The 15,097-nt window shown below is 39.8% G+C and overlaps 1 protein-coding gene across 1 annotated transcript; it reads left to right on the forward strand.

The window, feature by feature from the left end:
* Positions 1–9,423: 9,423 nt before the first annotated feature.
* LOC122654764 lies at positions 9,424–13,557 on the forward strand. Its single transcript, XM_043849008.1, has one exon. It carries the CDS (start codon positions 9,424–9,426, stop codon positions 13,555–13,557), a length of 4,134 nt encoding a protein of 1,377 aa, XP_043704943.1.
* The last annotated feature ends 1,540 nt before the right edge of the window (positions 13,558–15,097 follow it).

Genomic DNA, 15,097 nt, shown 5'->3' on the forward strand with positions numbered 1-15,097 from the left:
ATGAATTCAGTCAAGATAAAAAAAAAACCCACCTCTTTTTCTACTGGGAGAAACCGAGTTTGAAATCAGTTTCTGAAACTACCAAGAAATCATACAAGAGGAGGAACGAAGAAAATCAAACCCAGATGTGAAAGTTTATGCGTGAACAGCAAACATGAAAGTAGTTAAGACTGAGAACATTCCTATGATTTTGAAAGAACAACAGAAAGAAAAGCGATGTGGGGTGGAATTAATCCTTTCTTCTGTAATAATGGATTTTAATTCTTTCTTATCAAAATATTCGAAACAATTTCAGCTTTAGTTTTGGCGCAAATAATTGTTTTTCATACAGGTCCAATTAATCGATTAGTTAGATCATCTCATCTAATCTCATCAAATGAGAAATTAAAAATCTCGCCATGTGATATGACAGGCAACAATTTGACACCGTCCGATGTTAATTGTCCCAAATTGGTATCGATCGGATGGTTAGAAAAGCCAGAATGAATGGAAGGACGGTTTGGTACCCCACTTGGCACCGATCTGACGGTTGAAAATTGTTTATTACACGTGTATGTGGCCTACCGTCCGTGACTTGGGGAGCATCTAATAAACACTTTTGACCGTGTGGTCAGAATTCGAGGGCGCAGCTTCTACACACGTTGGAAGATTAGTAAGGGAATTAGTGCGAGTAATGAATAAAGGGCACTTTACTCTTGTTAATTACGTCAAATTATCACGCGGTTTTGAAACTAAAAAAAAAGATTAGTAGGTGGGGGAAGGGGAACTCTTCCTATTTACTTTGTGTGGAAAGACTGAATTATCCCTACTTTTTTTTTTGTTGTTGGAATTTATCCTTACATTTACTATCTAATAAATGTGATTAAAATTGATACATTCTTTCAATTACCTCTTGTTTTATTCTCAAAAGGTTTTAAGATAGGGGTATAAAAGGATTTTTAAAAATAAGTTGAAAGTGATGTATATTCTTCGAGATATGATATTTTTTCTGAGTATGCATGTGAAATGATACTATTATTCTCATTGAAAAAAAAATTATATATCATACTAAAATGACAGAAAAATAATATTACAAATTATTTGACACTTTGAGAGGTTTCAATAAGGAAATCCTTTTAAATATAGATAGGGATCGAGTTTTCCTTCACCCATGAGAAAATCACCACTAATTTGATATGATACTTTAAGGGTGTCGATCGGTTGGTGCAGTCTAAATTTTGGTTGGGCTGAATCAATCTCCAGTCTCAACTGGGCCAAATCGAAGTTGACCTGATAAGAAATGGATCACTTTTGGTTTTGGTTTTGGACCAGTTTTGATATCGGGTTTGTATTGGGTTGGGTTAACAGGCTGTTGTAAGGTTGGTTTTTGGTTTCGGTTTTCCCATATAAATAAAGGAAATAACTGTAAAAATATATTTTTTAATTGACTTTCCCATTTTTCCCATTTTTTTTTTCTTCTAGTTTCTATCGGGTTTGATTCTCTGCTTGTTTCAGTTTTGATCGGTCCGATCGATTTTGGTCTCTACCGGTATTATAAAAACCTAGACCAAAGCTGGCTGATAAGAATACGATTCAATTCGATTTAGATTGAACTAGTCCATTTCGGTCAAACTAATTAATTTGGATTGAAATTTGACACCCCTATTGACAGTAGATTAGTGGGTGAAGAAAAACTTTTCCCTTCAAATATCATCCATGTACGGAGTAACGTATAAGTTAATCAAATTTATAGATTCAAAGACATACATAGACATTAGTTAATGTTGTTATATTGGGTTGAAAGTTGAAAATGGGTCAAGTAGGATGAAGGGCAATTTGTGTAAATTCAACTATAACATCTCCATGAAGTCTCCCAAGTTGTTAAGGTCCTAAAGAAAAAGTTCAAAAGAGATTTTGAAAAAAAGGCTCCTAAACTAGAGGCACTCATATTACATTCATAACAGTTGTTCCCCATGAAAGATAAGTAGCTTAGAATATTTTTATAACTTCAAAAGTTAGATGGAAACCATACCCCACATGTGACCTTTCATTTTTCTTTCCTACCTTCCTTTTAGGCTTTTTTTTTTTTTTTTTTTCCCCATTTTTATTATTAATTTTTTAACAGTTTTTTTGTTACATGAGAGGGAGTTGGACCACTTGGAAGTTTGAAATGTGGACGTACTAGGTATCTTGACTCATGTGGAAGTGTGGAACAAGAACTATTTTGTCTTGCAGCTTTTTCCATTGTTTTCTATTAGATGCTTAATACTATTTTTTTTCTCCTCTATTAACTTTAGTTATGTTCTAAAGCTTTTTTAAATTGTTATTTATATGAAATAATTAAGCCCCTCCTTTAATTAGTTATGGTGACATATATGGGGTAGGACATGGAGATTGTTTAGCCTTGAAGGATCCTCCACATTGATAATGCTTCCAAGCTAAAACAATTAAAAACAAAGAGTACATAAAACAAAAGGAAAAAGTTCTCTGTCCTGGGAGTGTGGCCTACGCCAGCACTCCCATGAGTCTATCTCTCTCCTTCACATGTGAAAAGACATCTTTGCCCCCTTATTTTAATAAGGAGAGAGATAGACACAAGGGAGTGCTGGCGTAGGCCACACTCCCGTGCAGAAAACTACTTCCCCAAGGATGGGAAGTATCAAGGAAAGGTGATTTGAGTACTTTTTTGTTTTTTTTATCACAAACATGGAAAGATAAGGAAGGTGGGAATGGATTATATAATTCTTGTTGTTTTCCTTTTAAATTTCAAACAAAGCAATAGCCAATAGATTATAGACACATTGAGGCCCTCCATGGTCCTTGTTTTTAAAAAAATGGACCAAGTGAGATTGGTTTGAATGGCCTTTTAGAAGAAATGCAGGTGGAGGTGGGCCCTTAGATCCCCTTTCACTTGCCATGGATATCAATCCATGTGCTCCCTAATGGATGTACTGTTCCTTTTGAGATTTGAGAAGGACCTTTTTTCTCTATTCTCAAATTTTAACCTTTATCTTAAGGTTTTTGGAGATAAATCACACTTCCTCCAACTCTAGTCATCTTAAATTACCCTTGTGCAACCTCTCTCACTCTTGGTGTGGCACTTGCTCAAGCAACTAAGTGCCCACTTGATAATTTTACGGGTATTTCTGTTCTGGTTATGTGCTGAGAAATAGCAAAACATTTTTTTTATTTTCTGTGCTGAGAAACCATTTTTGACCCGCTTGGTAAACTTGTTCTTGAAAACAAGCAAAACTTTTTTTTTTTTTTAAATTAACAAAAGGATATGTTTGGCACGCTTTTTCGATTTTACAAAAGAGCATTGTGGACGAATATAAGAGTTTTTATCAGGCACACTTTTCTAATTTTTAGCCAAGAAACTACAGAACATGTCTAACATGTTCTATCAAAAGTCTTCCAGGGAGTATTAATTTTGATTTATGCTTCAATAAACAGTCACAAAAAACACTTCGTTATCAAGCGATTTTTAAGTTTTTTTACGTTTCTTAGAACGAAAAAACGCCAGAAACTGTTTCTCGTAAGGTTATCAAACGGACTCTAAGCTTTATTAATTCTGTGAAAAAGTCCACAGCCCATTACTGAATTGAGAGAGAGTGAGAGGTTATTTCTACTGAGGCTGGGCTTATTGTGTTTATCTGGAACCCATAAATGGTGACATATCATACAGAAAAGATCTGTTAAAATGTTGGAAGTTATAGAGTTATAGTCCTACATCTATTATATGAGACCTTAGATGTGTCTTAATACAATTTGGATCCTCTACTGTCGTCTGCACGCCGACCGCATGGGTATGTGGCGGCAAAGGATCACGATCCGTCTTAATACATCGTTTGGGCCCGATTTCCACCTAATGTCTTTAGGGTTTTGGGTTAGACCTCCAAGTGATATTTAGTAGATTTTTTTCTTTATTTAATGGGAAATTTACACATACCACCCCTGAGGTTTGATGAAAGGATATTTTCACCCCTCAATTTTGGAAAATTCTACGTACCCCCCTGAGGTTTGCAAATGGTAATAAATAAGCCCATTCCATAACTGACGGAATTGCCCTTCTAAAAAGAATCCCAAAAAAAGAAGAAGTGAATGGACAAAATTACCCTTGCAAGAAACGAAAAAAAAAAACTGCAACTCATCTTCCCCAAATCGACTGGGGAAGATGAGTTGCAGGTTTTATGCAAAATAAGTTTAAAAAGCTCTTTTATTTCATGGATAAAAGGTTAATTTGTTGATGAGTAGAAACTTAAAACTGTGAAAATTTGAAACAGGAACAGCTCTGATTCAGATTAAGGAAACAAAATAATACCAAGCATCGATCATATATTAACTATTTGCAAGTAAAAATTTTCAATATTGATTCATAACCAAGTGGCGAAGTTGTCCAGGAAGAGGAAGCATTTACCCCAAGACCCATTTGAATTTGATCCCTGTCTTCGTTGGAGACATTGCCACCGAGCATCGACAATGTAAGGGCACACGGTGGAAGCTTCCCGTCTGTACAAATTGATGACTTACTCCCTGTATTTGGCCTTGCCAGGGTAGACCACGCGTCGATGAACCGCATGGGCGTTCGTTGCTGTTTAGGGCTTGAAGGCTCACCTAAGGTGATGGAAGATGGAAGAAAGTTGTAGAGGAAGATGGATCGAGGAGGGTTGGAAGGTAGATTCTAGAGTGACAACCTGCAACTCATCTTCCATGAAAGTGGGTAGCAAGACTACTCTGAGGCAGGACTTGGTCAGTGCTCTTGAAATCAAGGCTTTCCAAAGGCTCACCAGGTTGAATCGTTGTGATGTTGATCTTCTGAAGAAGGAAATGAATGAAACAGAAGTTCCAATGTCCTATTCTGGTAACGGTATTCCTGAGAAATCAATCCGCAAGGCTACCTTGGAGGAAATTCTCCGTAGATTGCTTAATTTCTTGAAGTCCGAGTCCTTCCAAGGAGCTGTTAAAGCAATGAATGAGAGGATTCTTTCTGTATTGGATGTTTCAGATTCTGGTAGGGTGGATTTGGGCATGCTCCTACAAGACGCAAGAGGCCGGGTTGTCTTTGATACTGGAACTCCATGGAGAAGCGGATGTTTCACCAGTCTCCTTTTCAGAGTTCCTCGAGATGTAAGAGAGTGGTTAGGTATTGGGGTTAGGGTTTGTTGGGAAGAAAGAAGAGGCTAATGGGGAAGAAGATGGAAGAGGAAACAGATGCCAGGTTTTACCTTCAACGTTTTTGGATTTTGGTGCCATTAATTGATTGATTAGGATTATATGATTAAAAAGTTAAAGAGGAAGGAAGACAGAAGAAAGGGGAAGGAAGATGGAAGAAGAGGGAAATTCTTCACCCACTGCTTTTCCCAACTTATTTCATGAAAATTAACTCATTTATCCATGAAATAAAAGAACTTTTTAAACTTATTTTGCATAAAACTTGCAACTCATCTTCCCCAATCGATTTAGGGAAGATGAGTTGCAGTTTTTTTTTCTTTTCTTGCAAGGGTAATTTTGTCTATTCACTTTTTTTTTTGGGGGTTCTTTTTAGAAGGGCAATTCCGTCAATTCAAATCTAATTTGTAACAGTGTTAGTCATGAATTGACGGAATGGTTATTTGTTACCGTTTGCAAACCTCAGGGGGGATACGCAGAATTTTCCAAAATTAGGGGGTGAAAATATCCTTTCGTCAAACCGCAGGGGTGGTATGTATAAATTTCCCTTATTTAATAAGATCAGGATTTAGGACCCTCCACTAAATGGAGCTGATATGAGAAGGTATACAGCTATGATTTGGTTGTTCCATGTAAAAAAAGGTGGAAAATGAATATTTTCTTTTGAAATATGATTTTCACTGTTTGTTTTAATGTACAATGCAATAAAAGTTGCAAAAAAAAAAATTATAGAAAGAGGAAAATTTTACCCAAAAAATAAAAAAAAAAACGATAAGAAACACGGAAAATATTGTGTTTACTTCAAGGGTGTCAAATTGGAATTAAGACCGAAAACAATTAGCCGAACCAAATCGAACAAATCTGATCCAAATTCAGTTTGGTTCCGTTCAGCTTAAGAAACAAATAGTAACCAAAATCAAATCAAATTGGGATATTATAATAGATTAATATATTGTAGTATATATTACTTAGTATTAAATTTCTTAATACTAATATAATATAGTATATTACTGTATATATAGTATATTAATAATATTTTATAATATACTATATTATAGTATATGAACCTTGTATAGAAACCATGATCGAACTTTGTAAGAACCAAATGTTGGAATCGAATAAGAATCGAGTAGATTCGGTTTGAGTACAAATTTTCAAAACTGATTAGATTCTCGGTTCGATTTCTATTCACACCAACACTCTTTTGGACCAAACCAAAACTGAACCAATTAACTGGAACCAAACCGATTTGTACCCTTAGTTTTTTTACAAAATTTACGGGACCACCAATCACCAATCACCATCTGACCTGACCTGACCTTTTCCATTGTTTTCCTTGTGGATAGTGAAAACTCAATTCTAGATAACCAAACATAACCTAAGGTGGACCAATTTTTTTTGTGGGTTGCTCTCCTTGCTACACGATACTTGCAGTGTAACCACACGTACACTTGGTGTACGTCCCATGAGAACCGGACAAGCTTTGCTTTTTTTTGATAAACTCGGACAAGCTTTGCTTATCAAACATTAAAAGAGAAGGGGTCAGATTACAAACTACCATATTTAAAGAGGATGTCAGGTATCATGAACCTAAATATCTCAGTACACCTCCATCAACCATCATCATATAAGTATAATGGCCCAAGATTGTGAAAGGATTTGGTTTCTCTAATGCTCCATTTGGTTACAAGTGAAGTAAAATGAAAAGAAATTTTAGTGTGTTTGAGAACTTGGTTGGAGGTAGAGTTGATGTAAAATAAAAGGGAGAAATAACACTATCTGGTGGCATGCGGTGCATGGCTCCTGAGGGTGTGACAGATTATTTCATGCGGTCCTATGTCTAGGCATAGGAGTTGTGTGCAACTGGATAGCATTATCTATCACAAAATAGAATTAAAACATGTGAAAACCCAAAATATTAGAGAATGCATTTTGATAAATCATAACAAACACAAGCTTAGTTTCTTCACCAATGATTTTAAATATCCGGACCCACTATTTATATAACATTTATTTTTCATCTCATATTCTCAACCTCAACATTTTGTGAGTTATGAGCACCTAACTAGCTACCTAAAGATATCTATTATAGTTCATGGTTAAATAGAAGGAACTATATACAACGACACTTTGAAAGCAAGCTTAGTGGACATTTTGAAATAAAGGCTATGTTTGATATGATTTCTTAGAATGCATACCAAACGCGGCATAAGTGAATTCTCTTTGGAAACCAATTACATCTTGAGCTACTTAGGTGGCGGGTAGGTGGTGCTCATGCCTTACCTTAATGCGAAAGGCCTTGCAGCTCAAGTCGATCTCAAACTCTCAATAGGCAGTTGTCTAGCAAGACTAAAAATACAGTTAGGTCTCTCCATTCAATTTTGTTGGAAGGAGACGAGAATAATATAATGATCAAAATTTTTTTTTTTTTGGTTAAAGTGAACTTATATATTATAAATTACCAGAATAAAATTACAATCTTAAGTATTTCTTCCCCCATAGCATCATTCCGCACTAAAGAGATATAATTGAAAAACTTGAATCCCCCAACATTCTATGGACCATCAGAAATATAATTATTTTTTTGGTAAGAAATATAATTGAGAAACTAATTTTGAGTCCTTCCGTACTGTGCAAGCCTATAGAGAAACGAATTTTGTGCCATTTCGCCTTTCGTGTGTCTAGACGCCGGCAATCTTCTTTTTCTTTTAATCAATCCTGCAGTGGAAGGGTAGATGGTACTCTTTTGATGGATAGGGGGAAGATGTTTGACTCTAATGGACGTGCTGCTGTTGACATCGGGGGTTTCCTAGGGTTTCCTAGCTTGTCGACTCAGCCAAGAGTTGCAGAAGCGCCTGCGCGGTCTTACGCGAACGTTGCACGACCTTTGCTTCCCGAGATTGAGAACCTGCCGGCACCAGTTCGAGATGGAAACCTTACGAGGATTAAAATTCCCCAGGCAGCATACGTTGCACAGCTGAATACGCTCAAGTACGCGCTACTGGGTCGGCTCAACTTCAGGTTTACCTCCATGGATAGGGTTCGAGATGCAGTGCGGAACTGGGATTTGAAAGAGGGAGTTTCTCTGAAGTCACTTGGCAAGGGTTTCATTATTTTCAGGTTTCAAAACGCGGAGGACATGACGTACATATGGAGAAGAAGCCCTATCCGATTGGATGGACAGACTTTGAGGTTCCAACGGTGGAGGAAAGATTTCATGATTGACGATCAGGCTATCACAAACAGGCTTACTTGGATTCGGTTTCCTGGCTTGCCACAAGAATATTGGCATGAAGATATTATTTTATCTATTGCAAAGGCAGTTGGTAGGCCGATTGCCATTGATAAAAGAACCAAGAACTCTCTCTTTGGGCATTATGCGAGAGTGTGCGTGGACGTTGACGACTCCGTGCCTCGTGTGGAGGAGATCTATGTTGAACGTGAGCAAGAGGGGACCATGGAGATGTACGTTTTCAAGCAGAAAGTGGAGTTTGAGGAACCGCCGTCTCGATGCCGTCGATGTCGCCGGTATGGACATCGCGAAGATCTTTGCCCAAGCAGAGAATTGGAGAAGGACGAAGGCATCCTTGGTGCCAACTACGTTGAGAGGCAGGACCAGCACAATATCAGCAGATGTGCATGGCGCCCAAGAGGTTCTACGACGACTATGGAGGGTGCAACAGGGAGCACGCCGGCAGGGGCCACGGCGGTTGAGGTGGCAGAGTTGGGTTTGGACTCTAACCACGAGAGGATGGCGCAGAATGCGGATTTGGTGCCAACTCAGGAGGTAACAACTTCTAGGAGGGAGACTAATCAGGGAGTCCAGCCAGGCACGCCTACTTCTTTGGAATCGATTTCAAAATCGGTGGTAGTTGAGACACCGTTATCACATGTGCAAGGTGGCACGGATGGGATAAGATTGAATGGGTTAGACCCTTTTCCCCGGTCTGGTTCTCTAGGCCAGGCTGAGACATTGCACGTGGCGAACCAAGAGGAGGTTTCCTCTCCATTTCAGATTGAATGCCGCGACAACGGAAGGACTGCCGTGATAGTTCATGCAGCGATTTCACAAGAAGATTCTGTTGAACATAATGGCTTTATGGAAGCACCATGCAGGCGCAATACAAGGGAGAGACATATTGAACAGGGCAATATCATCTCAGGAACTAGGCGTAGAGGGAAAGGAGCACTTGAAGCTAGCACTGTCGCTAGAAGCCTTGCTCTGCAACGGGGCGCTGGATCTCAGCACCAAGATACTTCCACTGAATTTTAATCATGCGATGCCTTTTTTGGAACATCCGAGGAGTGGGTAACACTAGAGCTAGAGTGCATCTTCGAGCGTTAGTGAACGAACAGAGACCGGACATCATTTGCTTGGCTGAACCGAAGCTAGTCGCTAATAGATTCCCTCATCGTTTTTTCGCTTCATTGGGAGTGAACTCAGATTTAATTTCAAATGAACGGGAAGAGGGCATTGACAATATCTGGTGCATTTGGAAGATGGGGCTGCAACGGCCAGTGATGATTCTTCAATCTGAGCAGCATATTTCCATGAAAGTGGAGCTAAATGGGATGAGTAATATTATCTCAGTTGTCCACGCAAGCTGTTTCAGAGCAACTCGAAGGCAGCTATGGGTTGATTTGGCCTCGATTGCAGGTATGACTTGCCCCTGGCTAGTTATTGGAGATTTTAATGCTTATTTATATGCAGGCGATAAAAGAGGTCCGGGCCGTTTCAACATTGGGTCAGCAGAGGAATTTGCTTCCATGCTAGAGGCGGCAGCTCTTATGCCAATTCACTCAATAGGCAGCAAGTACACTTGGACTAACAATAGAAGGGTGGGCAACGTGCAAGCAGTGCTTGATCGTAGCTTCTGTAATGATGTTTGGGATCAGCACTATGATGGATGTGTTCAACGAGTGCTACTCCGAGGCTCCTCTGATCATGCACCCCTGATGGTCTGTAGTGAGGCTGTGCCAAGGCCAAATAATATCCCTTTTCGCATGAATAGGTTCTGGGCAGATCATGGAGATTTCTGTAGAGTGGTGCGCAGATCTTGGGAGGAACCGGTTCATGGTTCACCAATTTTTGTGGTTCATTCCAAGCTGAAAAGGCTAAAAGGCCAATTGAGGGAATGGGCAAGGGAAACATTCCCCCATGTAGATCATGAAATCAATCGTACCAGGGGCGAGCTTGAACAGATTCAAGGACTATTGGATGCGGAAGGGTTCTCTGAGGCATTATTTGAGAGAGAAGTGCAGGCTCGTCATGTTTATAACCAAGCTCTTGAATTGCAAGAGAAGCTTTGGGGAGAAAAATCAAGAGAGAAATGGATGAAATTTGGGGATCGTTGCTCTAAATATTTCCACCTCACAGCTAGAATGAGGCGTGTTAAGAACACCATTCGCGATTTAGATAAAGAAGACGGCTCGGCCTTGATGGATCAAAAGGAGATTAGTGATCATCTAGTGGATCACTTTGAAAACTTTTTCAAGAGTGGGGGGAGAGATAGAGATGCGGCTCTTCTGACAGTTATCCCTACCCTGGTAACAGACCAAGATAATGCCATGCTGTCCAAGATCCCTTCGCATGACGAAATCAGAACAGCTATTTTTGATTTGGACCCATCTAGCGCACCAGGACCAGATGGTTACCCAGGTACCTTCTTTAGGGCATGTTGGAATATCATTAGCAGAGACGTCTGTCGTGGCATTCAGAGCTTCTTCAGGGAAGGCATTGTCACTAAAGGGGTGAATTGTAATTTTCTCTGCCTGATTCCAAAGGTTGAGAACGCCAAAAAGGTGGGGCAGTTTCGCCCTCTTTGCCTGGGGAATTTCTTTTTTAAAATCATCCCTAAAATAATGGCGATCAGATTGTCTTCCATTCTACACAAGCTAATTTCTTCAGAGCAAGGGGCTTTCCAGAAAGGCAGAGTTATTTTTGAAAATATTGGAGTGGCCTCAGAACTTACAAATCTGCTGGATGTTAAATGTAGAGGAGGTGGCATGAGTATGAAACTAGACATTCAAAAGGCGTTTGACACGCTAGAGTGGAGCTTCCTGTTTGATGTTCTTAGTGCCTTTGGTTTTTTTCAACTGTGGATTAATTGGGTGCATCAAATTCTAAAATCTACTCGGATATCAATTTTGATTAATGGAGGGCCTGCCGGTTTTTTTGGGATGGAAAGAGGGTTGAGACAAGGTGATCCACTATCCCCACTCCTCTTTATTTTATCTGAAGAGGTGCTATGCAGAGGGTTGTCTGATCTGCGTAATAGAGGATGGATTAATGCCCTTGCAGGACCACGCCAGGTGAGAACACCCTCCCACCTATTGTATGCTGATGACCTTTTTATTTTTATGAAGGCAAAGCTGGCTAATATTAGGCGTGTCAAGCGATTCCTGGAGGCCTATGGAGAGTACTCGGGTCAGGTGATCAACCTTGCTAAAAGCAAAGTCTTCTTTGGTCGTATCCCAGCAAATAGAAGGCAGAGAATTTTATCAGTTCTTCAAATCCCAGTGTGTACCTTCCCAACAAAGTACCTAGGAGTGTTTTTAAAGAAGGGCAGGGTGAAACAAGGCATGATTCAGCCACTTGTTGATCAATTCAAGAGTCGACTGGCGTCTTGGAAGGGGCGCCTTCTCTCCATGGCAGGGCGGGTTGAGCTAGTTCGAACTGTGATGGGAAGTATCCCAGTGCACAATTTTTCAGTATATCTTTGGCCGGTGGACACTATCGAGGTTATGGAGAGATGGATTCGCAACTTTATTTGGACCGGTGATGCTGACTGCTCTAAGGCTATCACAGTTCGATGGGATAGTCTATGCAAACCCAAAAAGGAAGGTGGTCTCGGTGTTCGACGGTTACGAGATCTCAATTTGGCTCTTATTGCTAAGCTTGCTTGGACTATATATACAGATCAGTCTACATTTGCAACTTTTTTGAGAGGTCGTCTAGTGAAAGCAGATGGGACCCTCAAAACGGCTGTTGGTACCTCCACGCTCCTCCCAGGACTGAGAAGAGTTTGGGATTTTATACGGGCAGCGGAGAGATGGGTGGTGGGAACCGGCAATTCAGTTAATTTCTGGTATGATAAGTGGATACATAACCAAAGCATTGAGGACCTAGTCTTACCCCTCCACATTCCACGCAATCTATCAGCAAAGGTGGCGGATTTTTGGGAAGATGGAAGCTGGGTTCTGCCGGCAGTCCAAGAACCAGAAATTCAAAATGTTTTCACAGTGATCCAAGGCAGTGGAATAGCTTGTCACAGTAGACCTGATATGCGCTTTTGGGCTCACTCATCCACAGGCCGATTCACAGTTAAGACTGCTTGGGAGGCTTTGCGCATAAAGGCGGCTACACCTGAGTGGGTTTCAGATATTTGGAACCGAGACCTTCTTCCACGCACTGCAGTATTTGGCTGGAGGCTAGCGCATGGCGTTCTTCCCACTGATCACATGGTATGTCGCAAAGCAGTTCCTCTAGCATCAAGATGTGACCTTTGTTACATGGACTGTGAAACGATCCAACATTTGTTTCTTGAATGCGCGTTTTCGCGACAAGTTTGGATGGAGGTGCTATTTGCTTTCAATCAGAGCTGGAGTGGCTTCCCAACCATTGAGCTACTATTTTCTTGGTGGCGCAGGAAGACCAAGGCAGTAGCCCTCCCTAAGGCATGGGGCGCATTACTGATTATAAGTTGTAAAAATTTATGGTGGGAGCGCAACAGACGTCGCCATGAAAACTGCAAGAGAACTCCAGCCGAAGTGGCAAAGCTATGCTTTAAGGAAGTTGGGGATTGCACATGGGCGAAAGGGGTACAAGTAAAAACGGTGCAAGACCTTGCCTTGGCTCGTATGCTAAAAGTCACAATCTCAAAACCAGCTGTTAAAAGAATAGTAGAAGTGCGATGGAAGCAACCACTACAAGGTTGGTGGAAATTGAACATCGATGGCTCTTCCTTGGGCAACCCAGGATCAATTGGAGCAGGGGGAATAATTCGGGATCACTTAGGAGCGGTTTTAAGATGCTTCTCTCAGTACCAAAGAGTGGGCTCAAACTACATGGCTGAGCTGGGGGCCTTTTTTACTGGAGTTGACCATGCTAGAGAAATGGGAGCTGAAAATATTTGGATTGAATGCGACTCGGAGGCGGTCGTCTCTACAATTCTCTCTAGTAAGCTTCCTTGGTATCTAATGAATAAGTGGTGGAAGGCCTCATCTTTTCTGGACACTATCAGGTGGCGAATCACTCATTGCTACAGAGAAGCAAATTCTGCAGCTGATGCGCTTGCAACCCACGCAGCGAAAAGGAAATGCACCACTTGTTGGACTAGTCCACCCCATTTTATTATGCAGACTGTCTATTGGGAAGCGCTAGAACGGCCTTTCTATAGATTTACTTAGATTGCATCTTCGGCTAACGGTAAACTAAGGGCTATGCAGAAGGTTTCACGTTAGAACTCAGGATAGCTTCTTAGGAAATCATGAGTCATTCCTTGTACATATTTTCCTATTTCTTATATATATACATTGCTGACCTTTAGCAAAAAAAATCTACATTTGAACCCCTCAGCTAAGCTTTTTTAAATCCATTTCTTTTGTCTATTAGTCTCTAGAGGCATTAAATAGCATAGATGGCGGCTTTCTCTTCATGTGGTAAGTAAAATACATATAATATGAGAAGTTTTTCTTCTAAGCCACAGTGAAGGACATTTTGGACCTTTAACATATAATGGGGAGTACAATGATCTTAGATTTGCGAGTGAAACCTTTCACAATGTTGAAGGAAAAATAAATTTTACAACGAAATAAATAAGGTGGGAAAAGTTTTCCTAGGCAGCCAATGTATGTACGTCCTCGCTCTCACGTGGATTTTTATAATTAAATTATTTTTTTTCCTCTTCTAATCATATATGGACCCATGTAGATGATGCTGTTGGTTTAACATGGGAGATTCCATTTAACTAAGAGTGTAAAGAACCATGTTCCTATATGCACATACATTGTAGGGTTTATGAACTGTAATTGTGTCTGCCCAGCTTGTGAATTGAAGTGATTAATCAGAAGAGACAGCCCCACAGCCATAATGCTTCCCTTCGTTTCTCAATAGTGTTTTCATTCTCTTACTCATCTTTGCCGTGTGCACGGCAAAATTATGCGACTTGGAAATTATATATGGGAACCCACCACCTTGAGGGTTCGAATACATTCATTCATGTGGGCTATGCAAAAGCAAAATTTTCTGTTTTGATTTAGGTTTATACTTTATACCTTGGATCTTGGATCCCATCCTCAACAAAGGTCCTCGTCCTCTCCGTTTTGTTCTGTCTAATCTAATTTATATTAGGAAGACATGTTTTTATCTTTAACTAAGATAGGGAATGGGAGTTTATGATGAACTGAAATTCTAATCACAATGTCAAATCACTCAGAGGTAAGGGATTCTTCATTATTCTCTATGGTTTACTTTTGGATTTTGGACCAGTAAGGGGGGCCCTCCTCTTCCTCTTCCTATTCCCCCACTGATGTAGGCCAAAAGAGATTCTAATCACAATGTTAAATCGCCCGTAGTGAAGAAATTCTTCATTCACTATGGGTGAAGGAAAACTTTGACCATCAATTTTTTGGTGCTTTAGTTCCTCTTTCTTTTTTCTTTGGATGAGTGAAGAAAAATGTTAAATAATAGGTTATGTTTTATTATAAACCAATTAAATTTTTGTCCGACTTGTTTAGTAATTAACTTTTTCAATCACAATATGTTAGATTGTTGGAATTAATATTCATTAGGAGGCTGATCAATTAGGGTCCACGTTCATTTTGTATATAAGTATATCTCATGATACCTGATTACAATTAATTTTATATTCAATTAGAGTTGACCATGTGCAACTACAAAGTTTTGAAGATTCGTCATCACATTTGAAATAAAAAACAATTGCATAAC

This window comes from Telopea speciosissima, chromosome 1 (genome assembly GCF_018873765.1).
Source record: "Telopea speciosissima isolate NSW1024214 ecotype Mountain lineage chromosome 1, Tspe_v1, whole genome shotgun sequence".
NCBI classification, from domain to species: Eukaryota; Viridiplantae; Streptophyta; class Magnoliopsida; order Proteales; family Proteaceae; genus Telopea; species Telopea speciosissima.

Coding starts and splice junctions, on each gene's coding strand:
- LOC122654764 (XM_043849008.1), top strand. CDS start 9,424: ATGCGATGCCTTTTTTGGAACATCCGAGGAGTGGGTAACACTAGAGCT.